We start from the raw sequence: 20,440 nt of genomic DNA, 5'->3' as shown, positions 1-20,440 counted from the left end.
AACAACTAGTTAAAGGGATAGTTCGCCAAACAATTAAAATTCTCTCATGATTTACTCTCCCTCCTGGCATCCCAGACTTTCTTCTGCAGAACACAAATGAAGATTTTTAGAAGAAATGTTTTACTCCATACAATGCTTGTGAATGGGTGCCAAAAATGTTTTTAAACGTCAAAATCCACATAAAGGGAGCATAAAAGTAATCCATATGACTCCAGTGGTTAAATTCCTGTTATCAGACATGATATGATATGTGTGGGTGAGAAACAGATCAATGCTTAAGTCATTTTTTATCATAAATTCTCCTCCCTGCCCAGTAGGGGGCGATATGCACTAAGAATGAGAATCACCAAAAACATAAGGAGGACTTAAATATTGGTCTTTTTCCCACCCACACCTATTATGTGTGGTAATTATATGAGCAGTGGTGGCTCAGCGGTTAAGGCTCTGGGTTACTGATCAGAAGGTCGTGGGTTCAAGCCCCAACACCACCAAGACACCACTGTTGGGCCCTTGAGCAAGGCCCTTGAACCTATCTGCTCCAGGGGCGCCGTATCATGGCTGACCCTGCACTCTGACCCCAGCTTAGCTGGGATATGTGAAAAATAAATAATTTCACCATGTATATGCAGAAATGTATGTATAATGTGTGACAATTGGTCAAATTAAATTAAATTAAATTATATCATTCAGAAGATATGGATTTAACCACCAGAGTCATCTGGAGTACTTTCGTGTTGCCCTTATGTGGATTTTGGAGCTTCAAAATGTTGGCACCTATTTATTGTGTAGGGTGTTTGATATGCTAAATTCAGACGAGACCTGTTAAAGTGCTCGTCTTCTCTTACCAATATATATAATAGAATTTAGGGTCTTGAAATATTAATTTAACATGAACTAAATTAAACTGTCCTTATTCTACATTATTATGTAGTGAAATATATAATGGAATTAGTCACATTCAAAAACCATTATAAATTAGATAAATGACAAATAACTAGTTAATTTGTCTGAATTAAATTCTCCACTATTAAAATCGTAATACTACGTCTCGTTGTATCTGCTCACAATTTCTACTGTAAGGAATTAGCTTTAATAAGTGAATTATGATTAATTCAATTATTGGAGTAATATTATTCTCATGGCTTATTGAAAATAATATCACACGTATTTAGGTACAGTGTTGAAGCAAAATCTTCTAGAAACAAGGAAGAGATTATTTATCAAAATATACCACAGTCATTCATCTTTCATAGTCATAAATCTAATCTAACACGTATACATGAGACAGGTTGGTGAGAAGAGAGACAGAATGTGAACTAAATTATCAATACAGTGAAAACGAACTTTATGGAGTCTGTTGACAATGCCTTAAGAACCACTTATCCTTTTTTGAGTCTACATCGGATTACCCAACGTATTTAATTAATACACCAGCACTTTGAGCACAATATTGGAGATGTACTTGCATGTCTTTGTGTTTCCTTGGTTCATTGTGTTGCTTGGTTCTTGATCAAAAGTTTGTTTTCGTCTATGTTTTGGACCTCTGTAAGATCAGATAGTTATTGTCTGTATGAATGATGAGGTTAGCTTTGAAGCAAGGCCTTCTCATGGCAGATCCGCGAATCCCGTTGGATGTGTGAACCATAGAGGCTTCCTCTGGACTTCGAGTCCCACGCTTCCTTGGACCTCACATGGCATGGATCTGGTTCCGAAGAGATCCAGAGAAGTCCATGAGGGAAGAGCCTGAGCAAAGCGTGTTCTTCCTGTTTGGAAACATTTGAACTGAAATTGGCCATATCCCCAAAGGTGTCCTGCGCCAATCAGAAGTGACTTTTCAGAGTCACATGGTCAAATGAGCTGTCTTTTCCGACAGTTGATTTTATGGTCCTTTGTTTCGGATTCTTACAAATCTCGCATTCAAAAATAGTGCATATATAATCATGAACATTTATATATTGAGAATGGCACAAGAGACATGATATCCGTTGTCATCAGCTTCCTCTATGTAACCAAGTGAGTGTTTGGATACCAAATTTGATATTCTTTCATGAATATTATTCTTGTAGGTAACAAAACCTGAAAATCCCTGGTTACAAATCATACTGGTTAATTCTTTGGTTATACAACATGGATAAATTACTACACACATTTTAAAGAGGTACATCAGGTTATAATCATTCATTAGTCAGTTATACAAGTTACCACAGTTCAAAGCAATTTTCATAATCTCCTAGCAAGACTAGGTATTGTATAAATTGTGGATTTAAATGCATTCTGTACATTTAAGAAGGTTAAGTCGGCAAAGTACTGTGACTTTGTGTAAAATGTTCCTGGTGTTTTAGTATGAGAGTCGTGCAAATCTGTCGTGCAAATCTCGTCTTTTGGAACCCTTTCAAAGAAAAGTCTGCTTTAACTCTGTGTGGAAATTCAGAAGGTCACGCTGAGGGCCTTTCTGACCAGTGACCCTTTTTGCTTTGAATTATGGTGTTTAGAGTGTCTTGACCAATTTATTGTCCTAAGACAGGCCTTCACTAGGACTGTTGATGCTTCGTCTGTTAATTTATGCTCTTGAGGAATTCCAGGATTAAAAAGGTTGGGTTTTTCCTAGATTCAAATCATGTTGCTGCAATTCTTCTGCATGTATAATACTACATTTGCATTGTATGGACCTACAGAGCTGAAATATTGTCCTAAAAATCATAATTTGTGTTGTGTAGAAGAAAGTCATACACATCTGGGATGGCATGAGAATTTCAATTTTTGGGTGAACTAACCCTTTTAATTCGGTTTAAGAACTGAACATTTTGGGATTATGAAAATGTGTTCACACATCTCACATTTCCTCATTATCATTCGGTTTCACAACTGTCGATAATTCTTCATGTATTTAAGTAAAAACAGCACACAGGTAAATGATTTAGGACTGTTAGAAAAAGTTCTGTTAGTGGGTGAACCTTATATTTAGCCTAATTAAAAGGTGATGTGTGTAATTACTCTGCCAGTGGTGTCACAAAACTGAGTAGCAAAATAATAATGATTTCAAAATAGTTTCAGACACTCTCTCTGTCTGGCATTGGTCAAACTAGTCTAGACCTATTATCACCCTTTTGGTTGAGCCAATGTTGCTATGTTGTTATATTCGGCAGAGTCAGGTCTCACAAACAAACAGATTGCAGTTTAGTTTGTGCCACTAGTGGTGCAAAAATCACACACCTAGCCTTTAAGATTGTTTGCTTGCATGGAGGGTCCTTCTTGAAAACTCGATTTAAAAACCTTTTATCATTTTATTCTCCCAGGTTAAAGACATACACATTCATAAAGAAATGTTCTCTATACAAAATGGTTTGCTGACCCCGACATTAAAATCCAAGAGACCAGAGCTGAAGGAGTATTTCAAGATGGAGATTGAGCAACTGTACAGCAATTTCTCCATGTAATAGTACTGTCACTAAAACATGAGGATGTTATATTGACATTGAAATTCATTAACCATTTTTTCTTCATTCTTCAAAAACTAGCTGGCACAAAATAATCCAAATGAGCCATGGGCATCAAGACAACGCATGAGCTTACTCGCTAAAAGAGTAATTAAAAGAGTAATTCTCCCTTTGGCAGTGAATGTCAACAGTTGGTGTGCCTTTAGAGATGTGGCAGAAATACAACCAAAATTAAGTCCGCCTCAGAAAACAGAAGCAGTTCCAGCTAGTATGCATGCTTGATCATTTTTTATTCAGTGGCCTGAGGATAAAGTTATTTCCCCCAACAATATTCATTCTCATTTAGGTTTTGTTTATGGGTCCAAAAGAAAAGTCAAATCAGGCCGAGCTAAAAGCAATGCATGATGATGTGTACCCAGCATTCCATGAGACAGTCTCAATAGAAAGTTCTACTCATACAGTACATACATACACAATGATCACGTTAATATTGTCTGCTTGTCTGTGTAGTACAGATCTACAAATGTTGCTCACTTGATAATAGTGAGCATGCCATTCAATTTTGGGCTGACTTGAAAAATAAACTAGATTTTCAGTTTTTCCATCCCAAAGTATTTCAATTTTAGTGTACATTTTGAAGAAATGTAGATGTGAAACTATTTAATCTATGGTTTGAAGTGTAGAAACAAAACTGTAATATTTTAATCTTCTCTTGAATTGTATCAGAACTTTATCTTTGTATTTAATGAGGGCAATATTATTTGGGACAGGAAAAAAACATAAATATCTGCAGAGATTTTTTATTTATTTTTGTTTATTTTATGGATTTTAAAATGCACTTCACACGTCACCTTTCACTTTCAGGCCTTTTCTACCTGTCTGTTCAGTCTTTATTGAAGTATTGGTCTTTTTGGTCTGTTTGCTAGCAGATTATTGACTAAGCTTATTACATTTTCAGGTTTATTTATTTATTAACTTATTATGATCATTTTATTATAAATGTATCTCCCTTTGGATGCCACTGAGCTCTGCACAACTTTATGCATACTGTATTTTATTCTTTCTTTTTTTTTTTCCCCCAAAGAAAAAAACATGTACATTCCTTCTAATTTCAGTGGACAGTATGCCAAAATATCAAACTATAATATGTCTGAAGCATTATAAAATATTTAAGACATTTGCAAATCTGCAATAATGGCCTGAACACTCCTTCCTTAAATTTGTTTTCAAACTTGCAGGGGAAAGAAGAAAAAAAAGAGAAAAGAATAACGTTTTTCCACAATTTTGACCATCGATTTATGTTTTTGTTATTTAAACAGTCCACTTGCATCTTTTCCTTGTAGTAAAGTATTTTATGGGCATGTACATCTCTGCATATACACAAAGATAGTGATGAGTGTGTGCAAAAAATAAAAAAAATAAACAATTCTTTTTAATAATTTTGGCAGTGGTGGTCTGTTTTGTATCATACATTGTCGTGGCAAATCGCGATGAATCTCTCTAAGTTGTAAGAAAACTCTTGGAGTCTTGAGTTCCAGATGCCAAAGTTGTAGTTTATTGAACACCAACAAACATGAGACCGGCCAGCTGTCTGTTCTGACTGTCTTAGTCCAAAACCTCCTCTTCTATACAGTTTGTTATCTGGCATTACCTCATTTCTGTGCCCCTTTGTTATTTTTGTAACCAATGGATACTATTTGCCACCATTATCTCACAGAGCCTTTTGATATCTTTTTACTGGTAGAAACTTGGCTTATCTTTTTAACTTAAGTCTATCTTTTTAATTAATTTGACCACTAGTTGTTTTTACTCCTTATCTTAAACTGTGTTTCAAGGTCCTTATCCTCATTATTTTGTTACAGCTGGGTGCTCTTTGTGTCCTCTGCAGCGTCAACACTTTTAGTAACCTCATATGCTCTCTTCTGGGTCACACAAAGGCCAGGAAACTCATATAAGTACTTTGATATAAAAACATACTAGAATATTGAAAAATATACTATAACATTTGAAACATATGGCTCAAATGACCCAATTCATTGATCAATCTGGAATTAAATTATCAGATTCCATAAATCAAGTACTTGTAATTAGATTAATTAACATTTTAATTAACAAATACTCGTAATCAGGTTGCCTTTACATTATTTTTAAATTGATAACATAATTATATTAAACAGGCAATTAAAGTAAATTGTTCATAAATTACTGTTCCCCCTTCTTCTTTTTTAATATTTCAATTTTTCTTTTCATGCTAAATCAGCCTACCATGCTGATATGCCTTCACTCAGCATTTGACCTCTAGATTTAAAAAAAACATTTTTACTTTTAAGGGTACACATGTGCAAAAACATTACTCTGCGATGTAAATTGTGCCTTCCAAATCATAACATCCTGTCCACTGCAAACAATTCAATGACAAATCAAAAGAAGCATTTGGAGGTGTGCTTCTCAATCTTTTCTCAACTTTACATTGCAGATCTAACCAACTCCTGATGAACACATTTTAATGATTATTTGAATTAACACTCTGTGTTTTGAATGGATTGCAATATAATCAACAAATAAATGGCAAACTGATTGCATTTTGTGAATTGATTTTGTACTTTGCATGAAAAATTTAAATGAATGTAGTTTTGCTTTTGTAATAACTTTTGAGACTGTTTTTTGTGACTTTGATTTACTAATATTGCAGTCAAATCCAAATACCATGGTTTGGTGTATGGTGTTTGTATTGAGTATAAGACCACATTTGTTGAAAGGACAAATGGGGGACTTTTCATAACTCTCCTATAAGAAATACCTGTTAAACTCAAACATATTTGAGTCTGTCATTGATCGAGGACCTAGAGCTCTACCAGCATCATGCAACTCCCTTCATATTTTTTACACCATGTAAAATACATTTGCAATCCTGTACAAATCTGTATTTCTGCAAAAAGCACCACTCAAACGATATGACCATGTCTTCTCATGATGTATGTAAGTTTCTAAACACCCTTACGAAAATCGAGACTTCATGACAAATTTGTCAAAGGTTTGCCACTACTGGTTAAGAGCTGCAAACCTCTGGCAAACATTTGTGGCAGTCAAAATCAAATTTGCATATTAAAGTAACGAGCGGCTAGGTTGAGGCTATTTTGCTTTTTTTTTTTTGTAAGGGTGCTGTTGTACTGAAAATCGTGACAAAAACATTTCAAACCTGGAAGAAAATAGTTTTATTTCTTTCTTTCTAAACTCTTCTTATTAAGAATAGGTCACTAACTTTTTCTGCCATCTTGGACAATACATGCAAATCATTAAAAGGCTTTTTGTGTTTTTATGACCTTTTGAGTACCCTTTTTCACTCAGTAACAGACAGAGTAATATATACAGTATATATATAACATTGTGTCAATGTTTCAGGTTATACTAGAAATGCTATAGATTACCTAAAAATATAGTCCAAAAGATAAATGATTGAAATTTTAGCCATGTCATTTATAATTAGTAGCTACCAGATTGCAATTCAGAAGTAATTTACCCAGCACTTCTGATTCATCATTTACATATTTTACACAAGAGTATTTGCAATTTGTGTAAATAGTACCTGCCAAAGTGCAGCTATTTGCATCTGGTGGAAACACAGAAACTGAAGACAAACTGCGCTGCCAAATGTTGCTGCAATAGTGTGTAAATGTGATGTGGATGTGATTTATCAAGTGAAAGTCCTGGGAGCGATTCACCCCTCTGTCCCACTTTTTCCCATTCTGTTACCTGTCTCTTCTCTTAACATTTCCTTTAATACTCGTAATAAATACAAATTAATATAAAGGTTGATTTCCTCCTAGTGACTTGTTCACAGTGAAGGCTGGGGAGTTGATAGAAAGGTTTGATCAGGGTAAAATGAACCATGGTTTTAACATAGAAATATTGTAGTAAGCTTGTTTTTGGCGGATGCCATAGTTTTAATCCAATTAAACATGTTACTACAGTAACATGGTGTTGATATAGCAACCATGTTTAATTTTGTGGTTACAATGATTTTACTAAAAAATACCATGGTAATATGGTTACTGTTGTAAAACCATGCCTATTTTTTGTAAGGAAAGGTTAGGTTTAGGGGTAGGAGTTAGGTGTAGCCTCTCTGAGGGACAGTCACTGCAGTGATGCCCCTAATCTGTATTTATACATACTTTTGGTTGTCGCCCATCCTCTCAGGGAATTCCCGGAGGGGGACTTCCCCTTGGAGCAGTCGCGGGATGAAACCCTTAAGCACGCTTTTGACCAAGTGAGAGTAATCGATGGTCAACAACTCCGGCCGGGTGTCGCCGTTTCATATCCATATTTTTTGCTTATTAAAGATCGGTTGTACAGAGTGACGCAGGACGCTCAAACAAAGGAGGAAGTGACACAATTATTGATTCCACGGAGCCGCCGGGAAATGGTTTTTCAGGCGGCTCACTATAATCCTATGGCCGGTCACCTAGGGGAAAGAAAGACACTTCTCCGTCTAATAGCCCGTTTCTATTGGCCAGGCATTGGCAGCGACGTCCGCAGGTGGTGAATGTCAGCTCGTAAACCCACCGGCCACACCAAAAGCGCTTTTGCGCCCTTCCATTGATCGAGGTTCCCTTCGAAAGAATTGGAATGGACCTCGCCGGGCCATTAGAACGGACGGCACGCGGACATCGCTTTGTGTTAGTCCTGATGGATTACGCAACGCGATATCCGGAAGCAGTGCCTTTGAGCAACATCTCAGCATGTAGTGTTGCAGGGGCACTCTTCAAAATAATCTCCCGGTGGGGATTCCGAAAGAAATCCTCACCGACCAAGGCACTACTTTTATGTCACGAACACTTCGCAAACTTTACAAACTCTTGGGCATTAAGTCGATTCAAGACTAGCGCCTACCATCCTCAGACAGATGGACTGGTGGAACGATTTAATAAGACGCTCAAAAATATGATTCAGTAAATTGCATACCGAAGACGCTTAGAAATTGGGATAAGTGGCTGGACCCTCTGTTATTCGCAGTATGAGAGGTCCCGCAAGCCTCTACGGGTTCTCCCCATTTGAGCTGCTGTACGGGCGACGCCCACACGGGTCCTCGACGCCATCCGCGAAGCATGGGAGGAGGGACCTTCTAATAGTAAAACCGAAATTCAATACGTTCTTGATCTTAGAGCAAAACTCCACACACTGGGGAAATTAACACAGGAGAATTTGCTCCAGGCTCAAGAACGCCAACGCCGGCTGTATGACAGGGGTGCTCAGCTACGGAATTCGCGACCGGAGATAAAGTGCTTGTATTACTCCCAACATCGAAGCTCTAAATTACTCGCCAAGTGGCAAGGAACCTTTGAGGTCACACGACGAGTAGGGGATCTCGATTATGAGGTTAAACGCATCGATAGAGGGGCGCCGCCAAATATATCACCTCAACCTCCTGAAATTGTGGAGAGAAGAGGCGGCCTCTGTGACGTTGGCAACGGTAGTTCCGGAGAGGGCGGAGCTCGAACTGGAGGTAAACAAAGCCCGCAATCTCAACACCCCGGTTCCTTGTGGAGACCACCTCTCACCGCGCCAACTCGCAGAGGTTTCCGAATTACAAAAGGAGTTTGCAGACGTGTTTTCTCCTCTACCGGGCCGCACAAACATCATACATCACCATATCGAGACCGAGCCGGGCGTGGTGGTACGCTGTCGCCTCTATCGCTTGTCCCGAACACAAAAAGAAAGTAGTTCGAGAAGAATTGGACGCGATGCTTGAGATGGGAGTAATAGAAGAGTCCCATAGCGATTGGTCCAGCCCGGTCGCCCTTGTTCCCAAGAGCGATGGGTCTGTACGCTTCTGTGTGGATTATAGGAAAGTCAACGCGGTGTCTAAATTTGACGCGCACTCCAATGCCCCGTGTTGATGAACTGCTCGATCGGTTAGGTACGGCTCGATTTTATTCGACCTTGGATCTAACGAAGGGTTATTGGCAGATCCCCTTGACACCAATATCCCGTGAAAAACGGCCTTCACCACGCCGCTCGGATTACACCAATTGCGGACGCTTCCTTTCGGTTTGTTCGGGCACCAGCCACGCTTCAGCGTCTCATGGATAGGATCCTCAGACCGCGATACAGCTTACGCCGCTGCCTATCTAGACGATATCATCATTTATAGCAATGATTGGCAGTGGCACATGCAATATCTAAGGGCCGTCCTGAGATCGCTGCGGCGGGCGGGCTCACGGCAAACCCGAAAAGTGCGCGGTTGGGCGGTGGAGGTACGGTATCTGGGGTTCCACTTGGGTCATGGCCAGGTGCGTCCCCAAATTGACAAGACCACGGCGAATGCGACTTGCCCTAGACCCAAGACCAAGAAGGGGGTGAGGCAGTTCCTGGGGCTGGCTGGCTATTACAGAAGATTTGTGCCTAATTATTCGGATGTCACCAGCCCGCTGACTGACCTCACTAAAAAGGGGGCTCCAGATCCGGTCCAATGGTCAGAGCAGTGCCAACAGGCGCTTACACAGATTAAAGCTGCACTTTGTGGGGGCCGCTTTTGCATGCACCTGACTTCTCTCTCCCTTTTGTGTTGCAGACGGACGCTTCAGACAGAGGCTTGGGGGCCGTACTCTCGCAGGTGGTGGAGGGGGAGGAGCGCCCGGTGCTGTCCTGATCAGCCGGAAGCTCTCCTTGAGGGAGACCAAGTACAGCACCGTGGAGAAGGAGTGTCTGGCCATCAAGTGGGCGGTCCTCACACTCCGTTACTACCTGCTGGGGCGGGCCTTCACCCTCTGTTCGGACCACGCCCCACTCCAGTTGCTTCACCGCATGAAGGATACTAACGCCCGGATCACCCGTTGGTATCTGGCTCTCCAGCCTTTTAAATTCAAGGTGATCCACAGACCGGGTGCAGATGGCTGCCGCTGACTTCCTCTCCAGAAATGGGGGGGGAGTGGTAGGCAGGCCAGATGACGCCCCGGCCTGAGTCGGGCAGTGGGGGTATGTGGCAGCGGGGGCGTGGTCAAGCGCCCGTCCGGGAGAGAAAAGCGGTAAGGGCGCTTACACCTGAGCTAAATTATGTCTAACACCTGTGTCTAATTGCAGTAAGCATGAGGAGAGCGGCATAAAAGAGCAGCAGCCACAGAGCCTCGGGAGAGAGAGTGCCTACACCCAGAGTCGCAACGAAAAGAACGTGTGTTATACGATTGTGTATCGAACGGAAAGCGTATAATTAAAAAATCTTACCTTGAAGCCGACGCTGGTTCCCGTGTCTTCCTTAGTGGAAAGCGTCACACATACATACATATACATGGAAAAAACGTTATCTATACAAACAGTAAATCTACAGCATGACATTAAACAAGAGCTCATCATTAAGTCCCATCGTGATTAGATTTGAAGTGTGTATATAGTGTATAGAATATTAAATTCAACAAAATGAGCTGCAACAGGATCATTTAGATATTTTATCCTGATCAAACATTTATGTTCACTAATTCGTTATTTTAACTGACGTGATCTTTTACCCATGAATCCAAGACAACAAGGACAACGAATCAAATATACAACATGGGTAGAGGAACATGTGATCACAGATTTAATCTAATACATTTTAACAGTTCGCAGATGACAAAAAAACAAGGATCGCTTAAAAGTATTATTGCATTGTGCGCAATTAACACATCGATAGTTTTGTTTTCAAATCAAAATCAAATCAAATCACTTTATTGTCACACTACCATGAACACAAGTGCAACAGTAGGTGAAATTCTTGTGTGCAGTTCCGAGCAACATAGCAGTCATTACAGTGACGAGACATATACCAATTACAATAAACAACATACTTACACAACACAATAATTATATACAACACACACAATATAGAATACACAATATACAATACAATAAGTAAGGAGTATATGAATATATATATATATATATATATATATATATATATATATATACAGTGAGGAAAATAAGTATTTGAACACCCTGCTATTTTGCAAGTTCTCCCACTTGGAAATCATCGAGGGTCTGGAATTGTCATCGTAGGTGCATGTCCACTGTGAGAGACATAATCTAAAAGAAAACTCCAAAAATCACAATGTATGATTTTTTAACTATTTATTTGTATGATACAGCTGCAAATAAGTATTTGAACACCTGTCTATCAGCTAGAATTCTGACCCTCAAAGACCTGTTAGTCTGCCTTTAAAATGTCCACCTCCACTCCATTTATTATCCTAAATTAGATGCACCTGTTTGAGGTTGTTAGCTGCATAAAGACACCTGTCCACCCCATACAATCAGTAAGAATCCAACTACTAACATGGCCAAGACCAAAGAGCTGTCCAAAGACACTAGAGACAAAATTGTACACCTCCAGAAGGCTGGAAAAGGCTACGAGGAAATTGCCAAGCAGCTTGGTGAAAAAAGGTCCACTGTTGGCGCAATCATTAGAAAATGGAAGAAGCTAAACATGACTGTCATTCTCCCTCGGACTGGGGCTCCATGCAAGATCTCACCTCGTGGGGTCTCAATGATCCTAAGAAAGGTGAGAAATCAGCCCAGAACTACACGGGAGGAGCTGGTCAATGACCTGAAAAGAGCTGGGACCACCGTTTCCAAGGTTACTGTTGGTAATACACTAAGACGCCATGGTTTGAAATCATGCATGGCACGGAAGGTTCCCCTGCTTAAACCAGCACATGTCAAGGCCCGTCTTAAGTTTGCCAATGACCATTTGGATGATCCAGAGGAGTCATGGGAGAAAGTCATGTGAGTCAGATGAGACCAAAATATAACATTTTGGTCATAATTCCACTAACCGTGTTTGGAGGAAGAAGAATGATGAGTACCATCCCAAGAACACCATCCCTACTGTGAAGCATGGGGGTGGTAGCATCATGCTTTGGGGGTGTTTTTCTGCACATGGGACAGGGCTGACTGCATTGTATTAAGGAGAGGATGACCGGGGCCATGTATTGCGAGATTTTGGGGCACAACCTCCTTCCCTCAGTTAGAGCATTGAAGATGGGTCGAGGCTGGGTCTTCCAACATGACAATGACCCGAAGCACACAGCCAGGATAACCAAGGAGTGGCTCTGTAAGAAGCATATCAAGGTTCTGGCGTGGCCTAGCCAGTCTCCAGACCTAAACCCAATAGAGAATCTTTGGAGGGAGCTCAAACTCCGTGTTTCTCAGCGACAGCCCAGAAACCTGACTGATCTAGAGAAGATCTGTGTGGAGGAGTGGGCCAAAATCCCTCCTGCAGTGTGTGCAAACCTGGTGAAAAACTACAGGAAACGTTTGACCTCTGTAATTGCAAACAAAGGCTACTGTACCAAATATTAACACTGATTTTCTCAGGTGTTCAAATACTTATTTGCAGCTGTATCATACAAATAAATAGTTAAAAAATCATACATTGTGATTTCTGGATTTTTTTTTTTAGATTATGTTTCTCACAGTGGACATGCACCTACGATGACAATTTCAGACCCCTCCATGATTTCTAAGTGGGAGAACTTGCAAAATAGCAGGGTGTTCAAATACTTATTTTCCTCACTGTATATATATGTATATGAAGTAGTATATTGAGGAGAATAAGTTGACAGTCCAGAGTGAAATTATAGATTAATAAAGTGTAGTGCAAATTATTGATCCTGATAGATCAAGTGTTCAACAGTCTGATTGCTTGGGGGAAAAAGCTATCATGTAGTCGGCTGGTGCGGGTCCTGATGCTGCGATACCGCCTGCCTGATGGTAGCAGTGAGAACAGCCCATGACTCGGGTGGCTGGAGTCTCTGATGATCCTCCGAGCTTTTTTCACACAACGCCTAGTGTATATGTACTGGAGGGAGGGAAGCTCACCTCCGATGATGTTTCTGGCAGTTCGCACCACCCTTTGCAGGGCTTTGCAGTTGTGCGCGGTGCTATTGCCGTACCAGGCGGTAATGCAGCCAGTCAGGATGCTCTCTACAGTGCTGGTGTAGAACCGTGTGAGGATGTGTTGGTTCATTCCAAACTTCCTCAGCCGTCTCAGGAAGAAGAGGCGCTGGTGAGCCTTCTTCACAACGGCCTCAGTGTGGACGGACCATGTGAGTTCCTCAGTAATGTGGACACCGAGGAACTTGAAACTGCTGACTCTCTCTACCGGTGCTCCATTGATGGTGATGGGGCTGTGTTCTCCATCTTTCCTCCTGAAATCCACCACAAGCTCCTTGGTTTTACTGACGTTGAGGGAGAGGTTGTGCTCTTGACAGCAGCGTGTCAGAGTGTGCACCTCCTCTCTGTAGGCTCTTTCATCATTGTCAGTGATCAGACCTACCACCGTCGTATCGTCAGCAAACTTAATGATGGCATTGGAGCTATGTGTTGCCACACAGTCATGTGTGTACAGGGAATACAGGAGTGGGCTGAGAACACAGCCCTGCGGGGCTCCAGTGTTGAGGGTCAGTGATGAGGAGGTGTTGCTGCCCATTCTAACCACCTGACGTCTGCCTGACAGGAAATCCAGGATCCAGCTGCACAGGAGCTGTTTAAGCCCAGAGCCCGGAGTTTCTCATCAAGCTTGGAGGGCACTATGGTGTTGAATGCTGAGCTGTAGTCTACAAACAGCATTCTCACATATGTGTTCCTTTTTTCCAGATAGGAGAGAGCAGTGTGTAGTGTAGATGCAATGGCATCATCGGTGGAGCGGTTGTTGCGGTAGGCAAACTGCAATGGGTCCAAAGAGGGGGGCAGAACAGAGCAGATGTAATCTCTGATTAACCTCTCGAAGCTGATGATGGGGGTCAGAGCAACAGGACGCCAGTCATTTAAGCAAGTGATTGTGGCTTGCTTCGGAACAGGCACAATGGTTGATGTTTTGAAGCATGTGGGGACTACAGACAGGGAGAAGGACAGATTGAAAATGTCCGTAAAAACACCAGCCAGTTGATTCGCGCACGCTCTGATGACGCGGCCCGGAAAGCCGTCTGGACCCGCGGCTTTACGGATGTTCACCCGTCGGAAGGATCGGGTTACATCCACAACAGAGACGGAGAGTGAATCAACCTCTGTAGCGTCAGCCGCGAGTGCTCTCTCCGCGAGGGCGGTGGTGTTGTCCTCGAAACGAGCATAAAATGTATTAAGTTCGTCCAGGAGAGATGCAGCGGTGTTCATGGCGGAAACTTTATTCCGTTTGTAGTCCGTGATTGTGTTAATTCCCTGCCACATCTAGACTATACTTCACATACTTCACTACTTTTATGTAGGTGAATATGTTGTAGGCCTATAGTAAAAGTAAACGATTTTTTTTTTTCACTTTCTTTGTAGGCTATTTGTTTTAAGAATATCAGAGTGTGTTTTATGAAGAGCTAAACGCTTCTTCAATCCAAATCAGGCGGATAACCCCGTTGAAGAAATGTATTTTTCATTTATTGACTTACAATAAAATCTGTATCAGAGTGACATATCCTCCTCAATCTATAAAAGGACCAGGGTAAAAACTGGAGGCAAGCAAAAGAGTATTCCAGTCAATGTCACTTGTAAATAAAGTGGTAATGAGACCATTTGTTTTCTATTCCCACATGTCAAGAAAATGGACAGGTTCCGAACTCACTTCCAAATTGAAGTCCAAACTCTCCACAAAACCATATAGAAGTTATCCAAATAGGCATATAGGCCCTTATCCATCATGAATTTGCTTAGATCCCCCCAAAATACAAAGTACATCATCTGTGTATCTATACCATTTCAAGATATAAAGGATTAACATCGCTGTTAACAATGTTTAAAAAAACACAAACAAATGTGTAATATCTCTCATGAGGGGGGTCTTCGTGTTCTAAATCATTATCTTTCTGACCGAGTAGATGTGATTCCCTCTTCAGAATTTCTAATAGATATGGCTTCACATGTTATGATATATAATTATTTTAGTTTTGATTATTCTATTTATTTACAGTTGAGTGGGACAGCAATGTGATTGGAATATAAATGAACGAAAAGATCTGCAGGCTATGTGGGTTACCCTACAGGTGTAATTTATTATTTGTATTTGGGCTGCTGTAGGCTATGTGATGTGTTTTCTAGGTGTTCTCTATTTTATTGGTTGTCATCGGTTGTGATGTCATGGTCATCAGATGTTTTGACTAGTGGTCATGACATATTTTACATTTGGTGCTGTTGCACTCTGTATTTAAATGCCCGTCGAATGTCGAGTAACCGAAACGTTGCTAAATACATTTTGATACTCTTTCAAACCAGGATAGTGTGCTGATTTTTTTCAAGTGCATAAAATTACAATAACTTTTAGGCATGTTTTATTCATAAAATTGCCAACTCGATTGGACATTCTTCCAATTTCCTTATAGACACGAATGGTTAAATATGAGAATAGCTGATTCCCCGTCTATACTTGACGGAATGACTCATGAATATTAACAAGGTTATCTTAATATTGCTTAGTTACGTTCTGTGCGAGTCTCGACGCTTAATGGGTAACGGCTGTGGGAACGTATAACAACGCCTACAATAAATAGGACAATCATTGAGAAGGGGAAGGGATTTTAGGCAATTGTAGCTAACAGGCAAAACATTACTGATAGGGCTTGCTACGTGATTTATTATTAGGCTGTTTTGCATTTTTATTTTTTTTTTTGAGTATGATTGTTAAAAAATCTTCAAGAGGAAGGATCACTGATCGCAATTTGACGCCAATGAGACCTGCCAACTCCAGTAGTATGATGGCTTTTGTTTTTAAGTATAGCTAAGCGTTAAACCATTGATGAAATAACCCATAGGCCTAGTATAGGCTACTTGTGAGATTCAAGCGATGACCGTTTAATATGTTCATTCTTTAATATTTTTAACTCGTAGATCTGCAACAAGATGTCCCTAAACAACGTCTACGTTCTCGCCGAGGGCGCCTGCTGTCTAGATTAAACGTGTACGGATGCAACAAAGACAGGTGGGGTTATTTTCTTAAATATTTCTAAAAAAAAAAACCGGTTGTCTGAGACGCGTATGTACGAATCCTGCTATGGTGACGGTTTGGCTCATGAATATTAAAGAAGTCAGTTTAGCGAGTCAAGGTCACTCGGTGGCCATCTTTGGAACGCTCCCGTGCAGCTTTTTTCTACGGTGTGATCAAGCAGCATACAAGAGCAACTCCTATCCTTAAATGGGGAAGGACCGAAATCTTCAGAACAGTTGGTCAATATTACGATCAAATGAAATATTTCAAATAAGCAGTTAAGTCTGACAACGCTGGTGACACAAATTGTGCATCTTTGCCTCCGATCACGGTGAAAAACGAAATTTCCCGGCTTGTTTTGCTCATGGGTTCTCGAGTCGATTGACTGGCGATATCTGGATATAAAAGGGGATTGGCTCTTTTACCTGAAGGGCGGGACTCTTTCTAAATCCAAATTCTCCCATTCATTTTAATAAAAGTGACCCATCTCTGCTAAATAGTCTCTGATATTAAAGGTACACTCAGTAATTCTAATCCAATACACTTTTTGTCAAATTCTGCAAATATCTCCACACAGTCTAGCTGTCCATTCTGTGGTGGGCTGAAAAATAATCTAGTATTTGTACACAGTCCTGGCTCTGTGAATTGGACAAAAACAAAATGGATCAGACCGATCCACACAACACTACTCCAGCCAATCAGCAACAGGGGTGGTTCTTGCGTGTGCACAATATCGGGGGTGGGAGCAGAGCCAGAGTGAAATTTATTATTGCAGGGATGGATTATGACTTGCAAAGGCCAATTATCTCCAAGAACCCCCCTCCAATTGTTGTTTTTGGGGTTTTGTTTTAGTTTTCATGAAGAAAGTTACCAAGAAATGCCAGCATGACTTAATTTTTATGAGCCAAAACATTCTGGGCTGCGTTTCCGAAAGCATTGTAAAGAGGTGGTCACACTACACTTTGCACTCCATTCATTACCATTCAAATGCATCCAAATGCAGCACAGCGGAAATGCAAGAACTAGAAAAATATTTAAAAAATTGTAATATAATATTATTTGTTTTGATTTTTGTGATCTATTATTTATTTACACCAGGAGTTCCCCCATATGATATCATATCCTGGTCTGTTGCGTTGAATGACATTTTTTTGCATGCTCAATGCCTAGTGTGACTGCCTCTTAAGCCTAGAAGATTGTAGAAACTAGCACCATTGCAAAAAAAAAAGAGTTGCAACATTATTTGAAATATGTCACATGGTTCATGTAGTTCTCAATAGTTCCAAACAAATCCCTGCTGTCAACCTGTTTGAATGGGTTTAAGCAGAACAGACAGCATTAGAAATTATTTATATTTGCAGCAATTTTCGGTAAATATGAATGCATAATATGCACTAATTGCTACGTTGACTACATTTATAGTAGCATTTTATCTGGGGAGTGATGGGGAGACTTGTTCATAAAGCATTATTCAGTTTTTCTGTGTTTTAATTTTGGTGGGAAGGCAGATTGCTCCCATAACGTAGAATACATTTACAGTTTGTATGTATTAATAGTTTTCTCATGCTTCTGTGGTCATAATCCTTATGTTATAAGACATTCACATAAGCGTGCACATCAAGTGAATATCAATTAATGCAAGCTACTGCTCAATTTAACCCAACAAAGAAGTTTTGCCAATATTGCAAAATAAACAAGACAACCAATTGCATTCAACAAAACATTTTATTATATATTATATCTTGGCAGAGGTTAGATAAGTTTTTCCTTGAAATGGCAGTCTTCATAGAATCTCATTTGACCTCCTACAGGGAGAGAAAGATAGGCCAGCAAAGGCATAAAAGTGTTCAAATTAGCCATTGCATTCATTCTTTCACCGCAACAGCAGGAAAAAAGGAGATCTGGCCATGAGTGCTCCATAAACTTCACTGGACAATGACTGCTCAAAACATGTCCAGACACACCGAGTCAAACTCCTGTCCATACAATGATAGCAAAAACATTCACACGCCACAAATAATGCAGCAGTTACTTTTATTTGTGGGTGAGAGCATTCCACTGCCAGAAACAGACAGTGGTGGAAGATCTTTTACTTGATTACAGAAGTACTAATACCACACTGTGAAAATACTCCACTACAAGTAAAAGTCTTGCATTCATTAAGTATAAGTATGTACAAGTATTATCAGCAAAATGTAAAAGTACTTACTCTGCAGAAAAATGTTCCCTTTTGTTTTGAATTTGTTTTACAATTATATATTATGTTTTTGGATTAATATTACTGCTGCATTAAAGTGTATGTGGCATTTTACTGCTGTAGATGTTTACGTTGTGCTATTTTAAACTACTTTATATACTGTTGGGTAGTTTAATCTACAGCAGTGCATCATATTCTATCATCAGATGTTTGTAGCATCGCTGACCTGTGAGAACCACGTATCTAAAAAGTCACCTTTTCATGATCTCAGAAAAACAGCCGTTTCATCTTTGTGACATTGCATTTACTAGCTAATCCAAGGGGGGTTTTAAATAGTTTATTTATCATAAGAAGTAAAAGCATTTTCTCAACCCATAAAGGAGCACCTAATCTTTCAGTTTATCACAAACATTCAAAATCAACACATTTGGAGACATATGGTTTTCACTGAACCGGAAGGGTATCAAAAATTGTGAACTGAAAAGTAACTACTGTAGTAACTAGAGCTGTCAGACAAATATAGTGGAGTAAATGTATAAAGTTGCAATAAATGGAAATGCTCAAGTACAAGTACTTTTAATTTGTACTTGAGTAAATGTACTTGGTCTGCTTCCTGTGGTGGAATTTAGCTATGTCATAGGCTCCAGGGGAGACCAGGTCTTGAGTCGAGTCGAGCCTGTTGCTTCTGGAGAGAACTGGGAGTAGTTAAGAAAGATGAAACATTCATCCACAAACATTGTAAGTTAATACATTGAAGGACATAGATTAAATATGCATCAAAAGCCAAGTACATAAAAGGGAGAGCACACAGCTACAGTCAGGTCCAAACGTATTTGGGCATTGGCATGATTTCTGTGCAGTACATTGAATCTGAAATTAAATAATGACTATGGACCTCAAGTCCAAACTCTCATCTTAAATCTGTGGGTATTTTGAGATGCATCAAGTTAACCATGTAGTAATTATAGCCATTTGACAGGCTGCCAATTTCAGAGGACCAAAAGTTATTGCAAAAGTTCCTATAAACCTAAATAAAATGATCATATTTAGTACTTGGTTGCAACTTTGAATTTGATGACCAAATAATAACTCATACTAAAGCTGAAAGTCTGCATTTTAAACTTCTTATCATCGTTTCATTTTAAATCCAATGTGCTGATGGACAGAACCAACATTTTTGTCATTGTCCAAATACATTAACCAATCTGTATGAATCCCAAACCAACCTTACACCTGTAGGCTAGCCCAACAGCTACTATTACAAGGGTTCGGACATGTGGTCATGGTGTGTTCCTCACCATCAGGAATCGAGGGTTAATCCCTGGCAACATTTCAGCAGTTCCCTCTACTATTGACCACTGCTAGGCAACACCATGCCTGGTGACAAGCAATCTCCCTAATAACAAAAGTATCAGGGGAGTGAACTCCTCAGCGGTCCAGGGGCATGTTCCCCCGGGAAGAAACCTTTTTAAATATCAGCTTTATAATGTGGATTTACTGTCGATTTTAGCATGAGGATATGTGGAAAAACTCACCCTAGAATTAATGTAAGCCAGGGAGGGGTAAACTCTCACTTTTATGCAATTTCTGGAAAGTGATACTTTATCTCTTACTATTATATATTATTATTTGATTTGGATTTTTCCCCCTGAATGTTCAATGTTGAGGGTGGGGTGGGGGAGAGAAGTGTTTATAAATGTTATTGTATGTATGACTGTTCCATTTGCACTCCACTACTCTTACAATATACAATTTTGGTATTTCTATAAAGCCTATAAGCATATATACAGCTGCCAGTTTATTAGGGACACCGAGCTAAAACAATACATTATAACAGCCCTGCAATAAATCCTACCTTCATGACGGTTA

At 40.0% G+C, this 20,440-nt stretch overlaps 1 protein-coding gene across 2 annotated transcripts in view; it reads left to right on the top strand.

Annotated features, from left to right (window-relative positions):
• The window catches only part of acsl6 (acyl-CoA synthetase long chain family member 6), a 117,360-nt gene extending 112,482 nt beyond the window's left edge, over positions 1–4,878 (top strand). For both annotated transcript variants that reach the window (XM_052099630.1, XM_052099629.1), the window contains exon 21: positions 3,297–4,878. In XM_052099630.1, the coding sequence (XP_051955590.1) occupies positions 3,297–3,437 (141 nt within the window). In that variant the 3' untranslated portion in view covers positions 3,438–4,878. The remainder of the gene's footprint in view (positions 1–3,296) is intronic.
• Positions 4,879–20,440: the final 15,562 nt, after the last annotated feature.

Source organism: Xyrauchen texanus, chromosome 31 (genome assembly GCF_025860055.1).
Source record: "Xyrauchen texanus isolate HMW12.3.18 chromosome 31, RBS_HiC_50CHRs, whole genome shotgun sequence".
NCBI lineage: Eukaryota > Metazoa > Chordata > Actinopteri > Cypriniformes > Catostomidae > Xyrauchen > Xyrauchen texanus.
The sequence above is the reverse complement of the archived record's forward strand: the minus strand, read 5'-3'. Positions and strand labels throughout refer to the sequence as shown.